The sequence below is a fragment of the Chaetodon auriga genome, chromosome 2 (genome assembly GCF_051107435.1).
Source record: "Chaetodon auriga isolate fChaAug3 chromosome 2, fChaAug3.hap1, whole genome shotgun sequence".
Classification (NCBI taxonomy): Eukaryota; Metazoa; Chordata; class Actinopteri; order Chaetodontiformes; family Chaetodontidae; genus Chaetodon; species Chaetodon auriga.
The window spans coordinates 7,731,453-7,755,027 of record NC_135075.1 but is presented as its reverse complement, the minus strand read 5'-3'; the positions used below and the strand labels follow the sequence as shown (position 1 = coordinate 7,755,027).

The 23,575-nt window shown below is 44.5% G+C and overlaps 1 protein-coding gene across 4 annotated transcripts in view; it reads right to left on the bottom strand.

Moving 5' to 3' along the window:
• Positions 1-23,191, bottom strand: part of ndrg3a (ndrg family member 3a) — a 35,656-nt gene extending 12,465 nt beyond the window's left edge. The window contains exons 1-3 of one of the 4 annotated variants that reach the window (XM_076752062.1): positions 23,031-23,191; positions 8,328-8,411; positions 6,463-6,495 (exon numbers count right to left, since the gene is read on the bottom strand). In XM_076752062.1, coding sequence (XP_076608177.1) covers positions 6,463-6,495; positions 8,328-8,384 — 90 coding nt within the window. In that variant the 5' untranslated portion in view covers positions 8,385-8,411; positions 23,031-23,191. Of the gene's footprint in view, positions 1-201; positions 701-6,462; positions 6,496-8,327; positions 8,412-23,030 lie in introns of those variants that run through there. The other 3 variants (XM_076752078.1, XM_076752070.1, XM_076752089.1) reach the window with 3 other exon arrangements.
• Positions 23,192-23,575: the final 384 nt, after the last annotated feature.

Below are 23,575 nucleotides of genomic sequence, written 5' to 3'. Positions count from 1 at the left end.
GCCCAAAGTCTCAGCCGTCTGCTGAGGGTGGTGACAAGTGAGCTAGGAAAGACCCCCACCAGCTTTTCCCTGAGCCAGCTGCTGTCACCCTGTTGGTGGGAAGACCACACAATAACCTTCCCCTCTGATCTGAACCAGAACCCATTGCTGCAAGGACCCAGCCAGGTGTGTCAAGGCAGGCAAAGCGCATTTGTCACTCACCACTCCATTCCCAGAGCATGCAATCTGGTCCAGGTCCAGAATAGCTGACATGTTTTTCCCACGCAGGAGAGGAGTGTGTTATGCTATGTGCGGGTGAGTGCTGGTCAGCTTTGAAGATCTCCAAAAGGAGGAGGAGGAGGAGGAGGGAGGGAATGCTGGTAGGAAGGGAGGGATGTAGGGTGAGGCAGTTAGAGCAGCGGCAGCAAGGAAGAGAGGGAGGAGAAAGACACGGCCGAGGGAGTGAGGAGGAGATGGGTAAATAATCTGAATGAAAGCAGGAGAGGGGGGGGTGTGGATAAGATGCGAAGAGAACAAGAGAGAGACGGAGACAAGAGGTGGGAAAGAGAGCAGGAAAAGAGACAGAGGGGGAGGAGAGTGAGACTGCAATTTGTGCTTGGTAGTCACAGCGCGTCCATACATCCAGCCACCGGTGCATCTAATTGGACTGCAGAGGGTCAGGTGGGTAGAGGGAGAGGGTGGGGCTTGGAGGAAAATACAGAAAAGGAGGGTGAGAGTGGGAGGAAGAGAGGGACGTGTGTGCGTGGAAGAGGGGTGATGGGGTGCAAAGGATGCAGAGGCAGTCCTGGAAAATGGGCAGGCTGCTGACGTCACTCTGTGATACTGATAAAGTGAAGAGGGAGGAGAGGAGAGGAGAGGAGAGGAGAGGAGAGGAGAGGAGGCTGACTTTGACAGCTCACCCTGGGCTGTGTTCTGCATCAGCAAAATGGCTGCTCATCACTGAGATTTACCAACAATTGACTCCAGATTTACTTTAGCTTCACCTTAATAATGGAGAAGAACACGACTGACCTGAGCATCCAAACAAGAAGTAATTTAACATGAAAATCCATAATCAGACTCAGTTAATGACTTCCGATTGCAAGAGTGAGTCACTCAGCAGGACTAGTGTAAAATGCAGCAGTCTGACGTACACTAACAATAGCTTTGCTACAAATGTTGGCTCTTACCGCAACACTACGTTATCGTGACAAATCTTCTTGCCAAGCTCCAGTATTCATTTGAGTACGGATATTCAAAAAATAACCCCCATTATGTTTCAGGCTTACCAGAAAAAAGGCCCACAGTGAGCTGCTATTTTTATTCAACATTCACAAACCTACATGAGAGGATCTATTTCCCCTGAACCGGCCTTTGAGTTATTTGATCCACGTAGTTTATTGATCTCTCCTTTTTTACTCTCCTCTGCCATCTGCACAGCTGCAAGCAGTGCAGGGTGTCACGCCTTTGCTTGAGACAGGCTGCTCTGTGCAGCCAATGGCACATGAGCAAACAGCACCGGGTGGGTGGGATCGCAAAGACAAGGGACACTTCACTGGTTAGTCAATGTAACAGCAAGTTTGGTTGTAAGCTGCTGTTTCTCCTCTAAATTTTCCCTGTCCTAACCCACAGATGGTGCCACTGACACACATGTAGTGTATGTACATTTCAACAAACAGCACTTGATATGCAGGCTGGGCTGATTAAGTGATCGTGTAAGGTTTGCAAAAAGGCCTGCTCAGTTCCATCTCCGGTCACTGCATCCAGATTACAGTCTGAATGTGGCCAATTTTACACACACTGTGGTATTGAATCATTTATGCCAGATTGTGGTACACATGTGATTGGTCACATCAACTCATGGAGATAATCTGTGTGACTCAACATAAGTGTACCCTTTCCTCGACAGAGCAGGTGCCTCTTTGTGTCATACACTGAGTCATTGTGTGTCTCAGCAGGACTCTGCAGTCACTCTGAGGAGTCATTCAGGCACACAGTCACGTGCTGGTCTGCACAGCTTTGGTCAGTGAAGACCTTTGCATTAACTCTGCCAGAATGTAAGGTGTGATGTCCACATGTCCAGGCATCGTAAAAATGCACCAACTCTGGAAAACATTTTGTTTTAAATGATCCGCCACATAACATGACATTGTGCACCGCATGACATGATAAATGATATCTTCTTCCAAGATGGCAACTGAGCAACATCTGTGCAATACTCTGTGTTTCTGGGATTCTTAAGACTACCTTTAGGACATTCAGAAGAGACAATCATCAACAAGAAATGCACAGCCACATAAAAACATATCTCGTGAAACACAGCCCTTCAGCACACAATGAGCAGGCTTATGGCGCCCTCTGCTGTGCTTAATGAGACAGTGAACATTTAAAAAGCCAAAGGCGTGACTTAGCAGCCATTTGTATGAAAAACAGCAGCAGCAGCTTCTTCCAGTCGATGTGCTGCAATGGTAGAAGGTCAAGAGGGGAAACGGAGTCAAAACTGAACATAACAATGACATATGAAACCTAATGAAATTAAGTGATGATGACTATATTTAACAAGACTCTAAGAATTCTTAGAATCTAATGATGGTAAACATAAGATCACATATCATTTTGAGACCTCGTGCATTCAGGTTCCATGGATACCATCATGGACAGATATTAGGTTCAAAATGGTCACAAATTTGTATTTCATGAATTACAAATGAAAAATGAGCATGTACAACAATTTGTAGGTAATTGTGGGTATTCACAAATGAGTGTTTCAATCCATACACACATACCAAACAAACACACAAATACAAATACAAATATCAATACATCACAACCTCAACCACAAATGCATGCTGGATTTATGTACCCTGGTAAAACTACATGCTAAATGCAAAATCTAAATAAAATCTATTTACAAAAATGTATTTTTATAAACATTACTGAACTTTCTCAACACTAGAAGCTAATTGCCATGTACAGGGTCAGGCTATCCTGATGTTAACACACGTGTTTGTGAGTACCCAAAATTACACTGCACAAATCGTTGCATTTGTAAATTCTATTTTTCATTTGTAGATCACAGAATACACATTTGTGACCATTTTGAGTCTAATTTCTCTCCATACCGTCTCAACCTTTGGCTCTCCACAGCAGACACCATCAACCCTAAGATGTTCTATTTTTAAAGTGTACAGTCAGCCATTTCCACGTCCATGAGGCATTCTTAAGTGTGCACTTTAAAACACAGCACTGTCCCATGGGTGGAGGAGGCTGACTCACACCTTCCTCCCTCCTAGCTTCTCAGTGGCGTAAGCAGAACATCATAAGGAACGTAAGACTGCAGCGCCACACCCTCTTGGATCACCTCTCTGATCCCACCACCACCTCATGCAGGTGCACAGGGTTCTGACAGGACTGTTGCAGTGCATGTAGACTGCCTGTAGGAGGAGCTGTAGTAACAGGAGGAGAGGAGAGGAGAGCAGCTGGATTTGTCCTCCAGCTGCTGGAATGTCACACTGGCTGCTCAGAGTGATGGTGCAGCGGTGAGGTCCCCTCCCCCACACACAGACCGTATTCACGGGAGGTCCGCTGCTAATAACTTGGACTGCATGTGGGCTCCGGTCGGTCGTTTATCACTACAGTGCGTGGCAATGGTAGTCAGATGAAATGAATTTACACACCTCATTTCAGTGGCACATTTTTTTGAATTCTTACATTTGAGCTTATTGTTGCTCCATCACAAGCCAACAAGCCTTGTCCTACACACATAAGAAGAAAAATGCATTTTCATTTCTTTAAGCCCTAAAATATAAATTCAGAAAGAATATTAAACCTGCTTGTGGCTCTTTAAACTCATGCACTAGTTATTCACAAGACTGCAAGCTAATTTGACAACAGGCCTTTTTCACAGCAGCAGAAAATCACAGACGTTATGAATAACATGAACGATGGCTCCGTTCCATTCAGGTTCAACAAAACAAGGTAGCTTGCCTTATAACTTATTCAATTATTTTGTCAACAATTTCAAAAGCTGTGGAGGCTACTGTGAGTTCACTTTTAGCACTTTAGCATGACGTGTTCGGTACGGCTGCAAGTGACTGTGAGCAGAGTGACTGAAGACATCACATTCCTGCAAGTTTGTGTTCTACTTGTTCAACAAGGGTTTGACAAATTGATCACAATGTCTCCCGTTTGTTGCACGTATGGATGGTGAGCTCTGAAGTTACACTGCTGTCCACTGTCTGTGTCAGGAGCTCCGCCCGCCCTCATGCAAACAGGCAGCGACACAGAGAGAGACAGCAAACTGACTGAACTGACAGGCTGTTAGATCTCTCCATACTGAGTAAAAAACGTCCAAAGTTTATCATTATTACCTGATGTCAATCTAATCCCAATCCCTATGCTATATCAAAAATGTGTTAATATTAGTATTATTATTATCATTAATAGTAATAGTAGTATTTACATCTGTGCTTTTCCTTCTGTGACAAGTTTCAAATGTCTTCCATGAAAAGAGCAAGTTCAAGTTCTCACTTCGGTGTTGAAAACCTCTGAATCATGTTCAAAGAAGCATCAGTGTGAGGAGTCGAATGTGACGGTGTCAGGTCAAAACGGTCACAGAAATAAGGTCAAATACACTTAAGTCTGCCTCAATACCACTGAGACAAATCCTGGCACAATTTCTTACTTAGAGTGCAACTGCAGGACCTGAACAGAATACCAACAGCGTGAGTGGAAAGAAATCACACTGAAAACATGAGTGAGCGCAGCATTTTATGAATGTTAATGTACGAGTGACAGTGCAGACGGGAACGGATGCTGGGGAGCATGTAGCATGCCTGCTCCAGCTAACATGCTTTACTCTCCTCCTCTGCCTGCAGCAGCTATATTTAGCTCTTGTGGGATGCTGGAAGCAGCCATGACTGCAGAAAGTGAGAGAGTGATGAAAGGTTTAACCCCTTGCAGCCATGATGCTTGTGAAACACAGCAGAGTGCTCGCTTGTGGGAATTCACTCCTTAAGCGAGAGGAGTTGCAAGAAGAAGCTAACTGCACAGCACAGAGGAAGAGGGCCAGCAAACCCATTCCCCATGCAAAGACACCATCAAAGAAAAGGGAACACTGCCCGCTCAAGGACATTAGTCCTTTTGCTTGAATAATAATTATTTTTACATTATCACATAAAAAGACCTGACCTAACTGAAACGATTCCTGTGAGACGGCAAAGACATTCACACAAACACAAACTTACTGTGGAAGACAACCATTAAAACATGTCTGAAATTACTGAACTTTCATATCTTTTCCTGAGAAAAATCTAGAGGCGGTGCTGTACCTTATACCCAACATGACCAGTACCTTTTGAAGTGATCGATGGACCAGCATGTTGTTTTTTAAGCCCTGCACTGGAGGACAAACCGGGGTGATTTTGATTTTATTGCAGGTATGACAGTTGGATTGACAAGGGGAGAGAGTGGACTGACTTAAAAAAAGGTTTCCACTCTGACTCACACTGGGTGTTTGTGGTTAAATGTGTGGTCTGGCTCAAGGTCCAATACTGGCAGCTGCCGCTCACCAGATATAAGTAAAAATCTACGCTGACGAATAAAACAAATGAGGTCAGCTACCTTTGGTGGGTTGCTGAAATAGGCCTACATCACTACAAACTCGCATCACTACAACACATAAGTGGAATGAATACATTTTGTTTTGCAGGGTGTCACTACGGTCACACTTCTACAAGTCTAAAAGGACACATGAAGAGCCTGGTGGAAGTATGGTTCAAAGTTTACTGAAGTTGTGTTTCACAGATAAGAGGATGAGGAGAGATTGGCTCTTTTATGACAGCTATGCCAACACAGTGAGATGCAGCATTTACCATAAGTGCTCATCAAACAGGACGTTGATTGGATTTTATCTTGCGTAGTTTTATGGGTGATACATTTTGTCTGTTTTGACCAAAAAGTTCATTTTGAGCATCCTCACATGGATTAACTATCAGATCAGTTTAATGATTTCCAGATTTAGGTGAGTGCTGTTATAGTTTACGTGGTCATTGGCGTAGGTGATCCAGCTGTCATTCCCAAATGCAATGCCTAAAACCAACGTTTTGGGCTCTTTTTTGAGCAGATCCTTTTGAGGTGAGCTTTGCCCTTCCCTCCACAGACACACAGACGCAAAGGAAAAACTACAAGATGGGCAAAAACTGTGCATGATAAAAGCATTCAAATGCCACTTTAATGGACAGTGTGGTGGATAACAGTCATTCATCTGTCCACAAAAAATTCCTACGTTTCACCAGCATGTCGTCATGTTGCCGGTGAGGAATGACGTTCAGATGTAGGGCAAGAAAACAAATGGCTTCAGCAGTAGTGGTGTGAGAATGGGGCCATGTCCCAGTGTCCCAACCCCCCTTCCACTAACATAACAGCATCTCCTCTAACCATGGCACAACAGTGCTTTGTGTAGGAGCAGAGAGCAACACTCACCTGGCAGTCAAAATCTTGAAAGTTGCGTGCATTCTGCAAGAAAAGTCAAAGAGGGGAGTTAAAACATATCACAGAGGCCATATTTCTATATGTACAGCCAATAATAATACCTATTGTTCATTTATTGCAGATGATACAGTGCATGATGTGTTGGATTTATTCACTGTGTATTATGCTTCAAGTATATTCGCTTGAGTCCCATTTTTTTACAAACTCCAAACTACTTTCTATATCATAACAACTAAATTCTTTACACATAGTACATCAGCAACGGTGCCAAATTTTCACACCGAGTTTTGTCTCAGCTGGTGTTTTGTCTCTTTTCAGGCAGCAGGAAGCGGCAGAATAGATGGGCAGTGAAGCAAGAGTGGGCAGCAACAACAGAGAAGACTCTTGTGGGATTCAGTTGTAGGCCAGATCAGTAGGGTGCATATGGGTGTAGAGGCAGATGGTGGCTGTAAAGCTCTCCCTTTCTTCTTCTACTGACATAGCAGTGTAACAGAAATCATGGTAAAAACATTTTTCTAGCCAGAGTTTACACTCTTCCAATGTTGTAAAGCGGTTCTCGGGTGCTGAATTATCATTCAGACATAATGAAAGTATAGGAAGGAAGAAAAAAATTATTTAATGACTTTCAACCAGGTTAGATGCATCAACATGCTGAAGTGAGTGATGACAGTTTTGTAATTGGATTAGCCAAAGATGTGATGCAACTGTGCTTGTATTTTGTTGTTGTTGTTTGTTATACAAACTGTTGCACTAGATAAGTAGTTAATTATCCTTTTTCTTGCTGTTTTTAAAAAAACTTATCTATGTTCTACTTTGAAGTCAACTGTCATTGCATACATTCATAACCTTTGCTGAAGGCCATTGAATCTGTTGCTGCAGACAGTGTTGTAAGTTCTCGTACTACAATCATATATGATGTAATATCTGTGTGGAAATCAGAGCCTGTTTTCATCACTTCTACACTGAATCAGAGAGGAAATGAGAGTCGTCTATCATCGCTTTAATCACGTCTTTATCTTCATCTGCTTTCAAGACTCCTGGGTTGTCTTTTTAATGAGCTGGCCACTAGGTGGAGTGAGAGGTCAGTGGCAGTCTCTTTGATTGAGATGATTCTTGTGTCGTGTACCCCCCATCCCCGTCACCTCACACAAGACATTTACATTAGGAAGCCAACAAAGAGAAATATGTCATTTGTAGCTCTGTTTCTTCAGACACACCACCTGATACTTAATGACTCACTTCTCTGAGTCACAATGGCCCCCTGACTGTCAGTGGCAGTTGCCTGGGGAGGAGAACAAAATGCTCCTGTGTACCCACAGACACACCCTCTTTCTAATCAGCTGTTGAGATGGACAGGGGGAGAGGAGGAGGAGGAGGAGGAGGAGGCCAGAAGACGATGGGAAGAGCTTTGATCTGACGTTGGCTTTTTTTCTCCTCCATACTTCTGTTCTTGCTGTTTCTCACTTGCTAGTCTTTCAAGCACTTAGAGAGAAAGAGATGAGTTTCTTCCAGCTTCTCCTTTGATCTCTCTTCGTACTTGCTTCTTTTCTGACTCTCTTAAGTTATACACCCCGCTTCTCTTCTTCTCTCTTGACTCGTTCCTTCTACAGCCTTTTTTTTTCTGTTGACTTACTCCCCTCTTTTCTTGTCCCTCTCGACAGTCAAGCTGATATGAATAATTCACTTTGATGAACAGGACTGCAGAGTGTGCATGCCTAGTGTATGTATTTGCCTGGTCGGGCCATATGGGGTGCTCATTCGCTCTGGTGTGCACCTCATGTCTGTTTAGTTTGTATGTGTTTGTGTGCCTGTTGTCCTAAGCGGCTTGTCACTGTCCTGTCCTCCCCACAACTCACCTTGTTGGTCAGCAGCGGCTTGATCTCAGTCAGCTGTACATCCTGCAGCTCATCCATCTTCCTGTCTCGTCACTGTAAACCACACTGTCCAAGGAGAGAAAGACAACATTCTCACTAACAAGCATCAGATTGTACACTGTGAGAACAATGCGCAAGATACCATTGCCACACAAATGAACATGCACACTCAAGGTGAGGCAGATGTCACTATAAATTATGTCGAATTATGCACGGACATGAATCACGTCATGTCAAAGAAAAGTGCTCTGATGCTAACAAGACAATCTGGCTAACCTTAGCATTTTTAATCTCATTTTATTAGTAGTTTAGTAGTAGGAGGGATATGACTATGACAGGTCATAACACAATGTAAATCACAATTAGACAGTGTTTCCTCTACATTCATTCAGGAGTGGCGGGCCACCATTCCTAAATCCTAGCCAATGCTCCTTAAATTTCTCTTTTTTAATTGTTGCAAATACACCACCACATGTCGTTAATTACTTGCGAGAGCGCAACCTTGAAAGTGACATCACGTCAAGCACCCAGGCCCCAGGTCAGAGAGTCAGAGGAGTGTCGTCTCGGAAAGTAGGGCAGCGACTTACCGGAGAAAAGGTAGACTTATTAGCTTAAGATAACTCATAATGGATTTTACAAGTTAAATAGACATTCGCCAAATATTAATGGTCAGCTAACGGTAGCTTAAGTTAATTTGGCCCGGTGCCAACTCAGTGTCGCTAATGTGAGTAAACTAATTGATAGCATTAAGCTAATATCTACACGCCATGATGTAACTGCTGACTGCATTTTCAGATGAGCTTGTTCAACTAAGAAGAGGAAGACAGCTGTTGAAGATGATGCTAGTCAGGTGTCATTAGCCTTTTACTGACTCATAAATGATGATGTTTAGGTAAAAAATTGTGTCCACACTTGTAATCAGATGTGATGAGAGTGTAAATTATGTAACGTTGATGTTTTACAAAATCGTATAAGACAAGTAACATTAGACAGGGAGGAGCAGTGGAAATGAAGGAGAGCAGAGTACAGCAGGGGGAGAACGAGTGAAGGAGCATGAGAGCAAAGTGAATAAATAGGTTGTAAACGTAAAATCTGCAGTCAATTGTCATTTGTTTATGCTCCCCGGAGAGCCTGCCCCCACTGCTGAATAAAGGTAACACTGATTAGGCAAAGTTCAAAGTGGCACTGTCAAAGTCCTTGTTTTGTCCAACCTACAGCCCTGGTTCCAAGAAAGTTAGGACGCTGTGTAAAACATAAATAAAATAGATTGTGATAATATGCTAATCCTTTATATATACTCAATTCAAAACAGTACAGAGACAATATATTTAATATTCTGCCTCATCAACTACATTGATTTCTGTAACGTTTATTTTGAATTTGATGCCAGCAACATGTTTCAGACAAGTTGGGACAGGAGCAGCAAAAGACTGGGAAAGTTGTGGAATGCTCCAAAAACACCTGTTTGGAACATTCCACAGGTAAACAGGTTGATTGGTAACAGGTGATAGTGTCATGATTGGGTGTGAAAGGGCCATCCTGGAAAGGCTGCAAGAAACCACTTGCTGCTAAAAATCTGTGGACAAGTAATCCAAACAATGTTTTTAGGAACAATGTTTCTCAATGCAACTGCAAGAATCTACAATTCACAATATCATCAAAAAAAAATCAGAGAACGCAGACAAATCTCTACACGTAAGGGGCAAGGCCAAAAACCCACACTGAAGGCACAAGACCTTCAATCCCTCAGGCAGCACTGCATGTCAAGCTGTTTGGAAATCATGGGTGTCGTGTCCTCCGGGCTAAAGATGAAAACGACCATCCAGATTGTTACCAGCACCAAGTTCAAAAGCCAGCATCTGTGATTGTATGGGGGTGTGTTAGTGCCCATGGTTTGGGTAACTTGCACATCTGTGAAGGGACCATTAGTGCTGGAAGGTACATACAGATTTTGGAACAACATATGCTGCTATACAGATGACGTCTCTTTCAGGGACATCACCACCATACCAGTTGATTAGCATGGTGCTGGAGGAAGTGGCAGCAAGTAGACAGGTCACAAGTCCAGCCCTGACAGTATCTCCCTCCCCTCTCTTGACTTGACATTGGCATACTGGGACACGCACATCATGATACAAGAGCCGGCCAGCAAGGACATAGACAGCATTTTCTCTATCAGTTCTCAGGGAAAGGTCACACTTCCAGTCCACACAGATGGTGTGCAAACATGCACACACACAAAGATGGATCAGGCCAGGTTTAACAAGAAGCTCTAAAGCTCACCTCATTTGTTTTCCCCTTGAAACCAGCCGTTTGTCCCTGCACATGATTACTGAACAAAACGTTCCCCACCCCCACTTTCCCAGATATGGTACTTCTTAGGCTTCACCTGTTTGCGGAAGGTGAGGACAGGAAGTCGTATTGAATTACCCGGCTGTGCCCAGGAGAGTGGCTCACGTTGCACATAACAGCAGATGGAGCCTCTGCCTCTTCTAGGTCAACGCTTACAACTGGAAGACAAAGCCAAACCTCCCTGCACCATACCACAAACAGCCCTGATACAGAAAGATCGCATTGCACATAATGCTAACAAACAAAATGAAGAAGTGAGGACAAACGCAATTGGACAGATGACAAGTCAACAGGAGGAGTGGCTAGAATCACTCCCTGAGTCAGAGCCAACCCCCCTGGAACGACCTTGAGATGCTGTTATCGGGTAACCTTCTGGGTTGGTTAGTGATGATTCTAGCAAGGAAATAACAACACAAGGTACCAGCAATGATGACGTTGCACCATGTCTGTGTTACCAGTGGTTTCACCTCTGATTGCCTGACAAAGGTCTGAACAAACAGCAGCCTGTTGACGCATTAATCAGGTCAGAGGTCATTCTGCTCTGGCAACAGATTGCACCTTGCCTGGAAACAACCAGGGAAGCAGATGGGTACAGCTGAGCACAATCCTCATAAAACAGTCAGGAAAAATGGTGTAAAAACATTGAGTGTTGGAAGTACTCAGCCATCAGCATGGGGAGTGAAAACATGCCTGGCAAAATCCCTGCTGACAAATCCGGCTCAACGGTGGAACTAAATAATATTTAGACAAGTGAACAAGGAAAAAAGAAAAACAAATACTCTGCATGCTTGAGCGTATTGGTCGGATCAATCCAACACTTCCGCAGGCTGTCACAGAAAGTGGGAGGGAGGCAAAAGCAGCTTTAATTGTAGCAGGCTAGCCGGGTAATCGAGGTGTTAAGGGAGACGGGGTCAGGGTGAGCTTAAACCAACTGACAGACTGACTGGGTGGCTTTCAGAGCCCAACCCCACTGACCCCTTATACGGCGTTACCCGGGAAACTAACTGCAATCACTCCCCCGCCATCATCCTGTGAGTCTTCCTTCGGTTTCCACCTGAAAGCACAACGCGTCCCCTGGGGGCCTCTAGCAGATCTCAGACCCTGTTAACTTCACATGAAATCACCTGAAAGAACACCAGATCCCATTTAGTATCATCCAGCATCGCTATCCTACCTTCCCCACGCCTGCTCCACCGTTCAGCATGTGCAGCTGTTGCCATAGAGACAAAGCTGGTTGCCGATGTTTATTCTAAGCTGGGCTAGCCCCAAGGGACAGATGTGAGGCGAGGAAACGAGGGGAATGGATGGTGGTAGAAATGAGGGGAATTGATCAAGAGGAGCTCAGAACACGTGCTTTCAACAATTGCAGAGACTCAAATGAGCCATGCAAACTGTCTAGATATGACACCGAAGCTTAGTGTAACTGGAAGAGAGAACGTGTAGTAGTCTCAGATGACAGGAGGGAAATTCCATTTGCAATCTGTGCAGCTTGCGGGCTTTGTCCCATATTCACGCCACACCACTAATGTGGATGAGGATGGGGGAAGGACTGAGAGATGATGATGTAGGACCAGTCCCTCTAGCTTCAACAGCAGGAGTGTCTGCGGTGCTGGACTGCTCTCACAAACCATCTCCCTGACGTCAGAACATGTTTTACTCAGCCCTTGCAGATGGGTAACACACACATTACAAGCTGACTCTCGCACGTGATTTTCCTCATCTGTTCTTCAAGTGCATTTCCCTGCACAGCATGCCGCTGCAAGCAGGGCCTCATCTCAGCGCTAAATATCACGGCATGCAGCGAGCGACAAGGGGGCTGTGCTGGTCGAGCAAACAACAGCAGAAACAAATTGGGTCAGGGGAAAACCACATGAGGCCCTTTCTCGCAGCAAAGGTCAGCCGTCACTGTAGACTAGTGTCAGCGCTGCCTCTGGAGAGGATGGGAAGTTTTCAATTCAGACGCAACTACTACACAGCAAAGCCATGTTGAAATCTGTCAGTTTAATAAAGAGATAACTGATTTAGCACCCCACCCCCCACCCCCCCATCTCTGGGGCTGTGTGAAGAGAGAGGACATGCCTTTACCTCAACGCTGAGCTGCCGGCGCCAGAACGCATGCATGTGTGGACACTGAGGCGTGTGCCAAAACACCTACTGTAGATATATGGTGTCTCTGCCAACAAAAGCAGTCCTGTAGCTGCCATGTCAGCAGACGGCGCTGAGAGATCGATGAACACATTCCCTGCTCCTCCACCCACTTTTCCTCCATCTCTCCCCCATCTTCCTCTCACTCCACTCAAATGCACTCTCTCCCCGTCTTTGTCTATCCATCTCCATCTCACCTTGGGCCGTCAGGAAGTCTAGGCAGACTGCATGATGGACGCCTGAGAGCCCAGCTGTGATGCTGACCCCCCTCCCTCAATTAGGCCTTGTTCCTCTCTTATCGCCATGGCAACTGGTACTTCACATTTACTCCTTGTTATCATCATTCACATCATGGCCATGCTTTGACTCTGACCTCTTTGGATTCAGGTTGACCGAAGTGAATGTCAGCACGGTGACCTCATATTAACCCACTTCTGGGTCTCTGTGGAAACCCTGACTCGGCCATCAGGCGTATTGCCTTGGTGATATAAAGCAGAAATCCTTAACTGTCCACATGTTGTCACCTTCTGTCCTAAGGAAATCTGCCACACATGTCCCGCAAAATAGAGTGACATAAAACTGGGCTTATTCTTGATTTCACTGTGGAAAAATAGAAATGTGTCACTTCTATTGGGCTGCAAATCCACTCCCAATGTGAGGAGAGTGTCTACAATCATCATAAACATGTATTTTTGTGTGTGTTTTACCCCATCACACACATTACCATGAATACACATGTATTCCTTCAAAAACATTATGGTTTATTTATCATATGTACTTTAATCTCTGACTTTCTCTTGATGGATGTTTTCTGTGGTATACACGAGGGATTCTTGCTTGAAAGCTGCCCAAAAATTGCTTAAATTTATATGAATGTTTTGGTTCTCTGGTGGTACAAACAGTTTGAACCTGTTTTGAAAAAGCAGCTAATTTGACATCTGTGGTTTAACAAAAAAAGAAGTTCTTTTTAAACAAAACCATGCCTTCCTGTTGACTTACAGTAATGGAGTTTGACCGTGAAATATGCCTGAGGAGGTACCACAATCACTTGACTACAGCGTCATACATAAAAAACAATGGTCATCCTTCATTCCTCCTTGACATCGCAGTCAGACTGACACTGTATCATGACTGCAGCTGCCCACCCTCTGTACGGGATGGTGATGATTCAGACAAAGCGTTGTTGGGCTGGGTCCTCCAAAGTCTGAATTTACAGACCGAACACGTCACAATTAGCAACCGAGAAAGTACATGCAAATTTAGCTTACAAAGATTTTTACATATATAAACAATTAACCTGGTACACTTCTTACCCGTTGTCCATAATATCTTGAACTATAAACACAGTTATCATGAAACTGGACCCAGTTTGCCACTGGTTTTGGAACTTTTTTTTTTAATCTTCCAGATGAAATATTTTTGACGTTACTGACCGTTCAAACTAACAACTATTTGCCTCTCTGATCAGAAAGGAGCAGCTTCAGTCAAGCCTTTAAAGCCTGAGACGGACCCACCTTAATGGGCTGCATCCATCAAAAGGTCCAGATTTGAGACACGGTTATTTACAATTACCAACTCATTTCCAGTGAGAGTGAGCAGCATCATCTGCCCGTTTGCTTTCTCCAGGAACCAAATTATTCTAATGACACTTCCTATCACAGCGGAACACAAGCGTGTCTGTCCTCAACTGAAGCCTCAGGCCGCAGTCAACACTTCACCGAGCTTCACATCACAACAGAAAATAGGCTGGCACAAATTCCAGAGGTACCACCCTCCTGCCAACAGCCCAACTTCCACGTCTGCCCGTCTTTATGTGCAACAGTGTTTTGCTGTCAGGGCTGCAAACAAGTGGAAATAGTACAGTCACCAGTGTGGTGACGCCTCGTTCTCAGATGGGGAGACTTTTCCATCCAAGGGAACATTACTAGAAATTTCTTTCCAACTTCTCATAAGCAGGCCAAACCTGTGTTTACAGTTTCCAGTCTAAGGAGGTAGCAATCCCGCTCGAGTAAAGCTAATGGACTGTGACAAGGCTCAGTTCCAGATTATTGCTCTATAACCCGGGCCGTTTGGTAAGAGAATTAGAAGAAGGAAATCCATTTGTTTGGCATTTCAGACCCCACCCCTGACCCCCTCTTACCAGGTCAATAACAACCTGGGTGATAGAAAAGTTGATTATTATTTTGTTCTATTCTAGAGGCGAGGGAGGGAACCTGATCTGGAGCTTGCTCCTCTTTTGTTCTCTGTCATGGAAAAGCTGACCTACAGCGCAGAACATCCCCTGCTGATACTCTCAGCAAACACACACAGATGAACGAGCGTGGAGACCAGCACACGCTCACATGTGCACACACCAGCGCACAACTCCCCATGCTTCATGTCTGCTTAATTAAATGACAGCTTGCTCTCCTGAGGCCCCATCATCCTCCTTACAGCTTATATGATTCTCCTGACACAAGCTGACAGAACTTAACTTTCTTCCTTTGACAACATAACAAAAACTATGATGAGACATCTCTCTAAAGATGGTGGACACGGTTCAGACAAAAATCTAGAAATGATGTTCGAGTCAAGTTTGGTCACTTTGACTGGGCTTGCCTACCTGACATGCAACCTTCACTGGGAAGACTCAAATTTTACCATATGTAGAACTGCTGATGACACTGCATATTGTGCATGTGTCGAAACAATCCACCTATAGCCGATGTAAAACAATGCCTTTTGTCATTTCCAAGTTGCCCACACATGGGTAATCAGGGTAAACAGGCAAGCTGTAACCATGGTAACAACAACTGTGTGACAGGGTAACACAAACTCATCGCTTCAGCTCATACTAACATTAAAAACAAGAACGCCTGACAGATTCGGGTTGGGTTTGGCCAGAAATATGCCACCTGAGCCAAAATGGTCTTATCCAATACCCCACCTCTATATGTGGAACAACACCCACCTCTGCCTTTGAAAAGAAAACACTGGACTAAGTAGCTCTGAGACACAATCCCGCCCAGGTGTAAAGTCACATAATGGATGTATACACACAGGTGATCACTACTGAACAGATGACAAAGCAAAAATAACGCCTCACTGATTGCAAAGACAAAGGAAAATGTAAGATAAGCAACTCAATCTGTCAGAGAAGCTATTTTAAGGCAGCTAGTCAGAGAAACAAATCTTCCACCTCAAATACCGACCTCCTTGTTTGATCTTTCCAGGATTAAAAAGGTCTAATAAATGCTAAATACAGCATTACTATAATTGACTCGTCGCCTCCAAATCTGAAGGCAGACTCACTCAGTCTACCACATTTAATATCCTGAGCCTCCGGCCAGCCATAACTCAAAACGCAAGTGATAAAAATGTTGTAGAGGTTTTACTCAGATGGGACATGGGATATCACACACACAGGGATAATACTGGGAAGGTATAAGCCACGCACACACACACACACCAGCATTTACATGTGGGAGGGGACTCATGACCTTGTCTTGTGGGTAGTGATATCCATTCACAGGGTACACATCTTTGATTCTTCAAAACACGTGTCTAATGAACCGCAGAACTGCAGCTTTTTATAGAGGAAATCCTACACCAATCATCCATCACTCAATTTTCTGTGTGTCTGGGAGGAAAAACCTGGTTCATCAGCAAAGATACTGATTGGCACGTAGCAGCCACTGCACTGATCTGCCTGCCAAAAAAGGGGGCCCCCCTCCATACACAACCAAACCCTGACCTCTAAACTCACGCAGGATTGGAGCCAACCTCTGTTGCATCCACAGATCCATGTAAACAGGCACATAACCTCCATATAAAGACACACACATTAGTTTCAGATAGCTGAAAGCACAGTATACATACACCTACAGTAACACACACTCTATATACATTCCTGCACATCTTTAATCATGCAAGACCCCTGTCATTACTCTGAGGGCTTTTAAAGATGTACATTATTCCTTGCGGAGCCACTTTATCTGCTGATGGCCTTAAGAGTTTAAAGTGCAGCATCTGGCTGTATTGATTTATAACCCCATATCTATTGGTATGATGAGCATGCTTCAGCTCTCACATGAAAGCGTATGCAGTCAGGCAAAGAGAGTCAGAGGACAGCTAACCGGCTTCCTAAATACAGCGCTATGGTTCATAAAATTATTTGTCATAACTTCCAGTGGCTCGCTAAATTTACTGCACCAATAGAGACCAAGAGACCAACAGCAATAATTTCCACTGGCGAAGCGATGTTTCGGACCAGCAAACTGGAAAGTCCATTAGTCCTGTGTCAGACAGGGAAGTGTGCGTAGCAGTTATGAATTTTGTATGTGTATGATATGTAAGGCTTCGAATGTGTATGTGTGTACGTGTGTTTGTGTGAGTGAGCGCAGCTGGGATGTGAGTCAGCCCTCCCGTGTTCCTCCCTGCTCAGTACATTGTACTGTATAGCCGCACAGATTCACCCAGCCATCTATTTTGGTCTTCATGTATAAGTAAAGAAGTGCTTCCCGCGCTGAGCTGCATATCAGTTTTAAGTGAGTCTTATGAGTCAGTGTGTTTTGACTCTTAGATATGCTTGTGTCCTCTTGTTCCCCCACCCCTAAACCTACTTCTCTTGTATTGGACTATGAACTAAGACTGGACGACAAAGCAAAATTTGCAATGCAATGACATTCTTAATCCCTCAATGCCCTAAACATACTGAATATTACAATTATTAACTGCAAAACTGTCTGAATGCCATGTAATTAAACTAAATACACAGGTGTTTTCACTCACTATGCCTGACTAGACCTCTTCTCAGGACGTTGTGGGCATTTATGGACCGTAGCTCTTGTTTTTTGAAGGTTAACTGCACTTGCTGTGAGTCGCTTCGGGCAAAAGTACCAAATGAACATAATATTCTTCTGTTTGGGTGTGATAACTTAAACCTTAAAAATGTTTTGGTGCATGGCGACCTGAGGCAATTCCCCATATCGCACCAGCCAACTTCAACTTGAGCAGAGACCCAATTATCCAAAGTGAAAACACCTGCAGGTGCAGGTATGACAGCCCCTCGACTCTTCATCTGTCATTAATCAGGGCAAAGATGTCAGAAATGAGGGAACATGAGATGAAACACTGCTCGCTGTCCCTGCTTTTGAGGGAAATGACCAAAAACCTATATCATGACAAACTGTTGTCATATCATCCAGCTCTACAAGACACTACATTACATTACATTGGTGTTACCGATGGCAATATACAATATATTCATTCTGTGCTTGCCACACACACACACACACACACACACACACACACACAAATGACGTTTTTCATCTTTCCTTTTACTCGACATAACAGCCTGCAAGGCACTGCCACAGCTGATCCTTTCACGCAATAATAAATAGACTAATAAGAGAATGGCAACACAGATAGCTTTAGCTACGTGACACACATCACCAATAACTCAACACCCACTAGTACGGACAGGTCTCATAAAGGAAAGCATGGAGGGAGGTTGAGGTAAAAGGGGAAAAATAAATATTACTACTAAGGGGGCCGCCAAAACGCAAATGAGTCTTGATAAATCTGCGGTGATGGGTCAGAGAGGTGTGAGTCTGTCTAGATGAGTCTCTCCTGGCTGAGTTCCTCCTGATATTTGGCTATAAATAAGAGTGAATGGGCAGGCCTGTCGGCTGCACTAAGGGCTGTTAACAGAGTACCTGCCCCTACTCCGCCACACTAGGCTAGCTGCCGCTCAGTCTGTAGGGATTTCCTCTGCCATGCTCACTTGAGCAGACAGCACAGAGAAAGACAAAGTGCGAGAGGGATGCTGTGTGTGTGTGTGTGTGTGTGTGTGTGTGTGTGTGTGTGTGTGTGTGTGTGTGTGTGTGTGTTGGGTCCCAGCTGGCTGATGTGAGCAGGCAGAGTTTCCAGAACAGCAGAGTCCTGCTGCAGGCCCAGCAGGATCTGTAGACCGTGGTCAGACTGGCCGAAGGGCAGCTGTGCAGGCAGCAGCGAGACCATCTGTGTAACCCAACCACTAGCTCGGACACGCACAAACATAAACACACACGCACACATTATCTCACACTCACCCACAGAATCGGTTCAACAAGCTGGGTGGAAACATTAGAAACCACCCCCATAAAACTTTAACACAGCACAGAGACATGAGAACCCTTGCGCTCAGAGATAGTAAAGACCTCTGCCTGAATACACGGCGGCCTCTGAATGTGAGTTTCAGCCTGTTTCTCTGTATCAATCAGAGCTAAGAGGCTTGCTGCCTCACAGGAACACAGCCTCTGCTAATAGAGTTATCCATGTGGTCAGCTTGGCTGTCACAATGACTGATTACTGACAACTCAATCTCACAGAGAAACACAGAGGTGGCTCCCCTGGCGCCTTCCCCTGCGAGGGCTCGCCATGGAGGTCGGCGGTGTCCTTGGCAACCACGGGCCCCCCCCCCCCCCCACATCGAGCCGTCCTCAGCTCAGCTGGTGGCGCCGCTGAAATCGAATGACCTTTTTCTCCACCATTTACATAAAGTCATTCTCTTCTCATCACGACAAACGCACAGCTTTACCAGTCAGCGTAGCTCCCACTTCTCTCTCAGCAGTTGTCCTTAACTTTCAATGCAGCAATAAGGCATCAAATGAGTCAGAAAAAGGCACGGGCAATTATTTCTCTTACTCAAATGCATCAATCGTATATGTGCGTCGAACAGGTCACGACTCACACTGAGCTGCACGCGCTCATCAGGGACCCAGTGTGTCCTTGAGGGGAGGATCTTCAGACCACCAGCCAGCCACTGTGTCTGCCATTTGCTCTGCTGTGATCACGAAAGCATTTAACTTTCCTGGGTGTTCCCTAAACTATTAAAGCAAGCCGAGTGTGAAATGATTCATGCTGTGTATAGCCTATCATGAGACACTTTAAATACAGCTGCATGCTGCTTACAGGTTGGAGTTTAAGACAGCCTAGTATGTGGTCTGTGTGTGCCCGCTTATTTGTATCTATGACAAACTGGGATTTGTCTCAGCAGAGAACTGGAACATCCTCTTCCATCGCCTCCCATCTCTGTGATGTACACACGCTCAGAGACGTGCAGGAGTGGGAATAGTTACTCCTATTCAAAGGAACAAGGAGGAGGAAACCAAATGACAACCCTCAGAGAAACTAAGAGTGCTGATGCGAGGCAATTTGTGGAGTAAATACATACATATATATATATAATATGTGCAGGGGTGTGCATTAAAATCTATGCTCCTAAGGACAGCCAGGAGCATCCAGAGGTCCAACTTGGCTTGTATCCAACACTTTGAATCAACAAGCTTACCACCTGTGCCCTGTCTGTCCTCATCACCACCTGCTGATATTGCTGATGCCGATAAAGAAAATGGAGACAGACAGAGCCCTCCCTCCAGCAAGGGTGTGATCCAGCAGATAAGAGTGTCTGAAAAGTGTGTGGACACCACTGCCGCATCCTCACACAAAACTGCTGTTAGCAACCGTCTCTGGTGTTCTGTTATTCATTTTGTTTGCTTTAAGTGTATTTATCCTCAAGTCCATGCCCACAGAAAGACTGATGGAGCAGGGATGAACAGGAGAGCCGTCTGAATAAGCTGTTCGGCAGGGGTCAAGGGAAATTCAAGAAGTTAACCTGGAACAGGAGTGTGTATGCATCAGCTGTTTTTGGTCTGAAAGCTCCAAGCTGCTGTGCAGTGCTTGTGCTGTAACTCTAGGCTTGGTACAGCTTAAATTACAGATGCAGTTCAGTTACAAAAACACAGCAGCAGCACCAGAGCTCCAGGAGGGTGAGACTGTCCAGCAGTCACACAATACGGTGTCAACATTATCCTGGTGACTACGATTCTTTCAGAAACACTGTCTTGGTACCGGATGACTGAAAGGCCATGGCAAAACATGACATGGATGTGCTCTTGACAACTACGGTATTATTATTATTATTATTATTATTCCAATTATGAGACGAAATCCCAGTACATGTCCATGTCTCATGCAGGTTATGTTTTGCCCTGCAGGGCTGGCAAACCAACAGACACAGCAACGCTGGGGTGGAAGTGAACACAAGGCAGACTGGCTGTCAGCACACTGGCTTAATTACTGTCTCCATCTCTCCAGTGAGTGTGATTCCCTGACGTTCATCCCTGAAAGAAATCCTCTTTTACACAAGAGCATTTCTTACTTTTTATGTACTCTGTAATCCTTGTAATAAATTATGTGCAAGTTGTAATCCATGCTGAAAGGCACCTTATTGGTGTCATTTCTTGATGCTGACACTTTATTTCTGACAATCCTTTATATCGTTCACTTACAGTATTAATGCCACATTAAGTACAGTACTGCTGCAGTGAGCTGCCTCTGTTTTCACTCCGAATTCTCGGGTAAGTTTGTTTTAATTTCTCTGAGCGCTCATGGAAGGTGGAATCCCTCCACGGTTGAAAGGAAAAACAAATGCACTGACGGCTCTAGAACAAAGTCTTGTAATAAAGTGCATAGACCCATTCTGAACTATTCACTGGGGGCTGATGATCTGAACCTTAAGAGACCAGAAGGACACATTTCCTGGAGACTTCAAGATCTCAAGTAAAATATGTGGCTTAATAAGCAACTCCTGGCAGTCCCATTGGTCAGACAGAAGGTTTTCAGTGTAATAATCAACCAGGAGGGGACTGATTACAACGTTATGGCAATAAACCTCAAACTACCCACTATCTGCTCTTTGTCCTGTTTTCAAAACAAAATACTGGTTTGCAGATCGGGTTGCAGAAAGGCACTTTCTGTTACTAGTCATCTGTTGATCTATCCAGTCTTAACAACAGTCTCTAGCAAAGGTGTTGTGAGTGACAACAAATGCCTGCCTGTTGCTTGTTGTGTAAGCTCCATTCAAGCCTTACTGACCATGTGACACCGTTGAGGGCAATGTGGGAGATAGAACACCTGAATTTTACCCCACGATTGTGAAACCAGAACGTACTAAACTCAAATAGTTAGATACCAGAATTAAGGCTTTCTTACACAGATGGTGTATCTGTGGTGCTTATACGAAGGTGACCTTCAGGGGTTTTTAATTCCCCTGTAACTACAGTTATTTTAATATCCTCATTGTTTGTGATATTTTAAGAGGAAACTACAGAACACAATGTCCTTTTCAAATACATCCCAAAATGACAATGGTTATTTTTAGTGAAGGGAAAACACCTGATGTCCACTCTCTTACACTTCCCACCTGTTTGACCTTCGCATGGCCACCACTGACATTGTCATCCATCACGTGGTGTCTCAATGGTGTTACTACATGCAGCGACATCACTGTGATTGATCTGATTGATCACGATGGGTCTGCCATGTCTAGACTTTGGCAGTGTTTGGGAAAATGTGCAGAATAAAGAGTTTTATCTACAGTGACACCTTGGGAGAAGACAAGCCACACATTCAACACAAGGCTTTTTAGCTAGCGTCAAAGGTTTCCTGTTGAAACTCCAGACGAAACGAAATCCCAACTCAATATCCTGCTAACATTCCTCTAATAAACAATAGTACAACTTCTATTTTATAATGCTCAACAATGAGTTCATCACCTAAACCTGGTATCAACAGTAGATGAAGGTTAATATTCCTTCCTATTTATTAGGCTTGAACTTTGTATTGTATCTCTGCATTCAACGCATCGAGCTAACGTAACAAGCTATCCGGCTAACATTCTCTTAGATGTTTTAGCTCGGTAATTTAGCGATGTTACGCATCGTGACAGGCCTCTTTTGAGTAAAAATGGGTAGAACCGAAGTTATTATCACGCAGGTACACGATGAAACAAAAGGCAAACTACTAGCACATACGCACTGCACTGACAAAATGAAGACACGGACAGAGACCAGGCGTTGTGTCGCATTACTGTCCAGAAGAGCAGCGATGAACTCATTTCAGTTGAGCCGCAGTTTTTTCTAACTGAGCCGCTTCGCGCTCAATGAAGTACCGGCGTCGGCTTCCTCCGTGTTTAACGTGTGTTTTAATCAGCGGAACAACTGCTCGTTGTTGTCCTGTTGGCTGCCACCATTCCTCTCTCAAACGGACAGAAACGTGAACAGGTTGGGAAATCCAGCGAGCTGAGATTATCTCCTGTGGCATCGGGCACATCTGTAAATGGTAAATGGGAAAATGCTGCCGCGAAGACGCGGATGTGAGACTTACCTCGTCGGTAAATGGGGTGTCCGGTGGGTTCCAGTCAATTCCTCTCCTGTTATTTTGTTGGTTATCAACGGTAATATGTATATTCAAGTACACACAGACCCTTCCTGCTGCTTCTCTACCTCAACTAGTATTTCGATGTGATTCTGGGCGGAACTACACGCTGCGTCGCAGACACCGCGGAGGAGCCAATGGGAGGAGGCTGTGCACACCACAGACAGGAGGAGGAAGTGAGAGGTCTCACTCTGCTCCAGAATAACGAAGACGAGACTGAAGGCAAGGGGAGACAGAAAGGTTCTCAGCGCCTATAGGCTCCTGCCGACAAGTCGCGTGCGTTTAACCTACGTTCACAACATATTAAGTTTTATGGTGTTTACAGTTTCTAACTTTATTCCAGCTGTGACCCAGAGCTGCTTCAGTCTGAGGGTAAAATAAAAGCAGTAAACGCCCACTTTTTCAGGGAGGCGATGTAATTGCATTTATTTATTTAATCAATGTATCTCTGTCTTTTCAATTCGTGCATCTTTGATAACAGTGCAATCCGACGC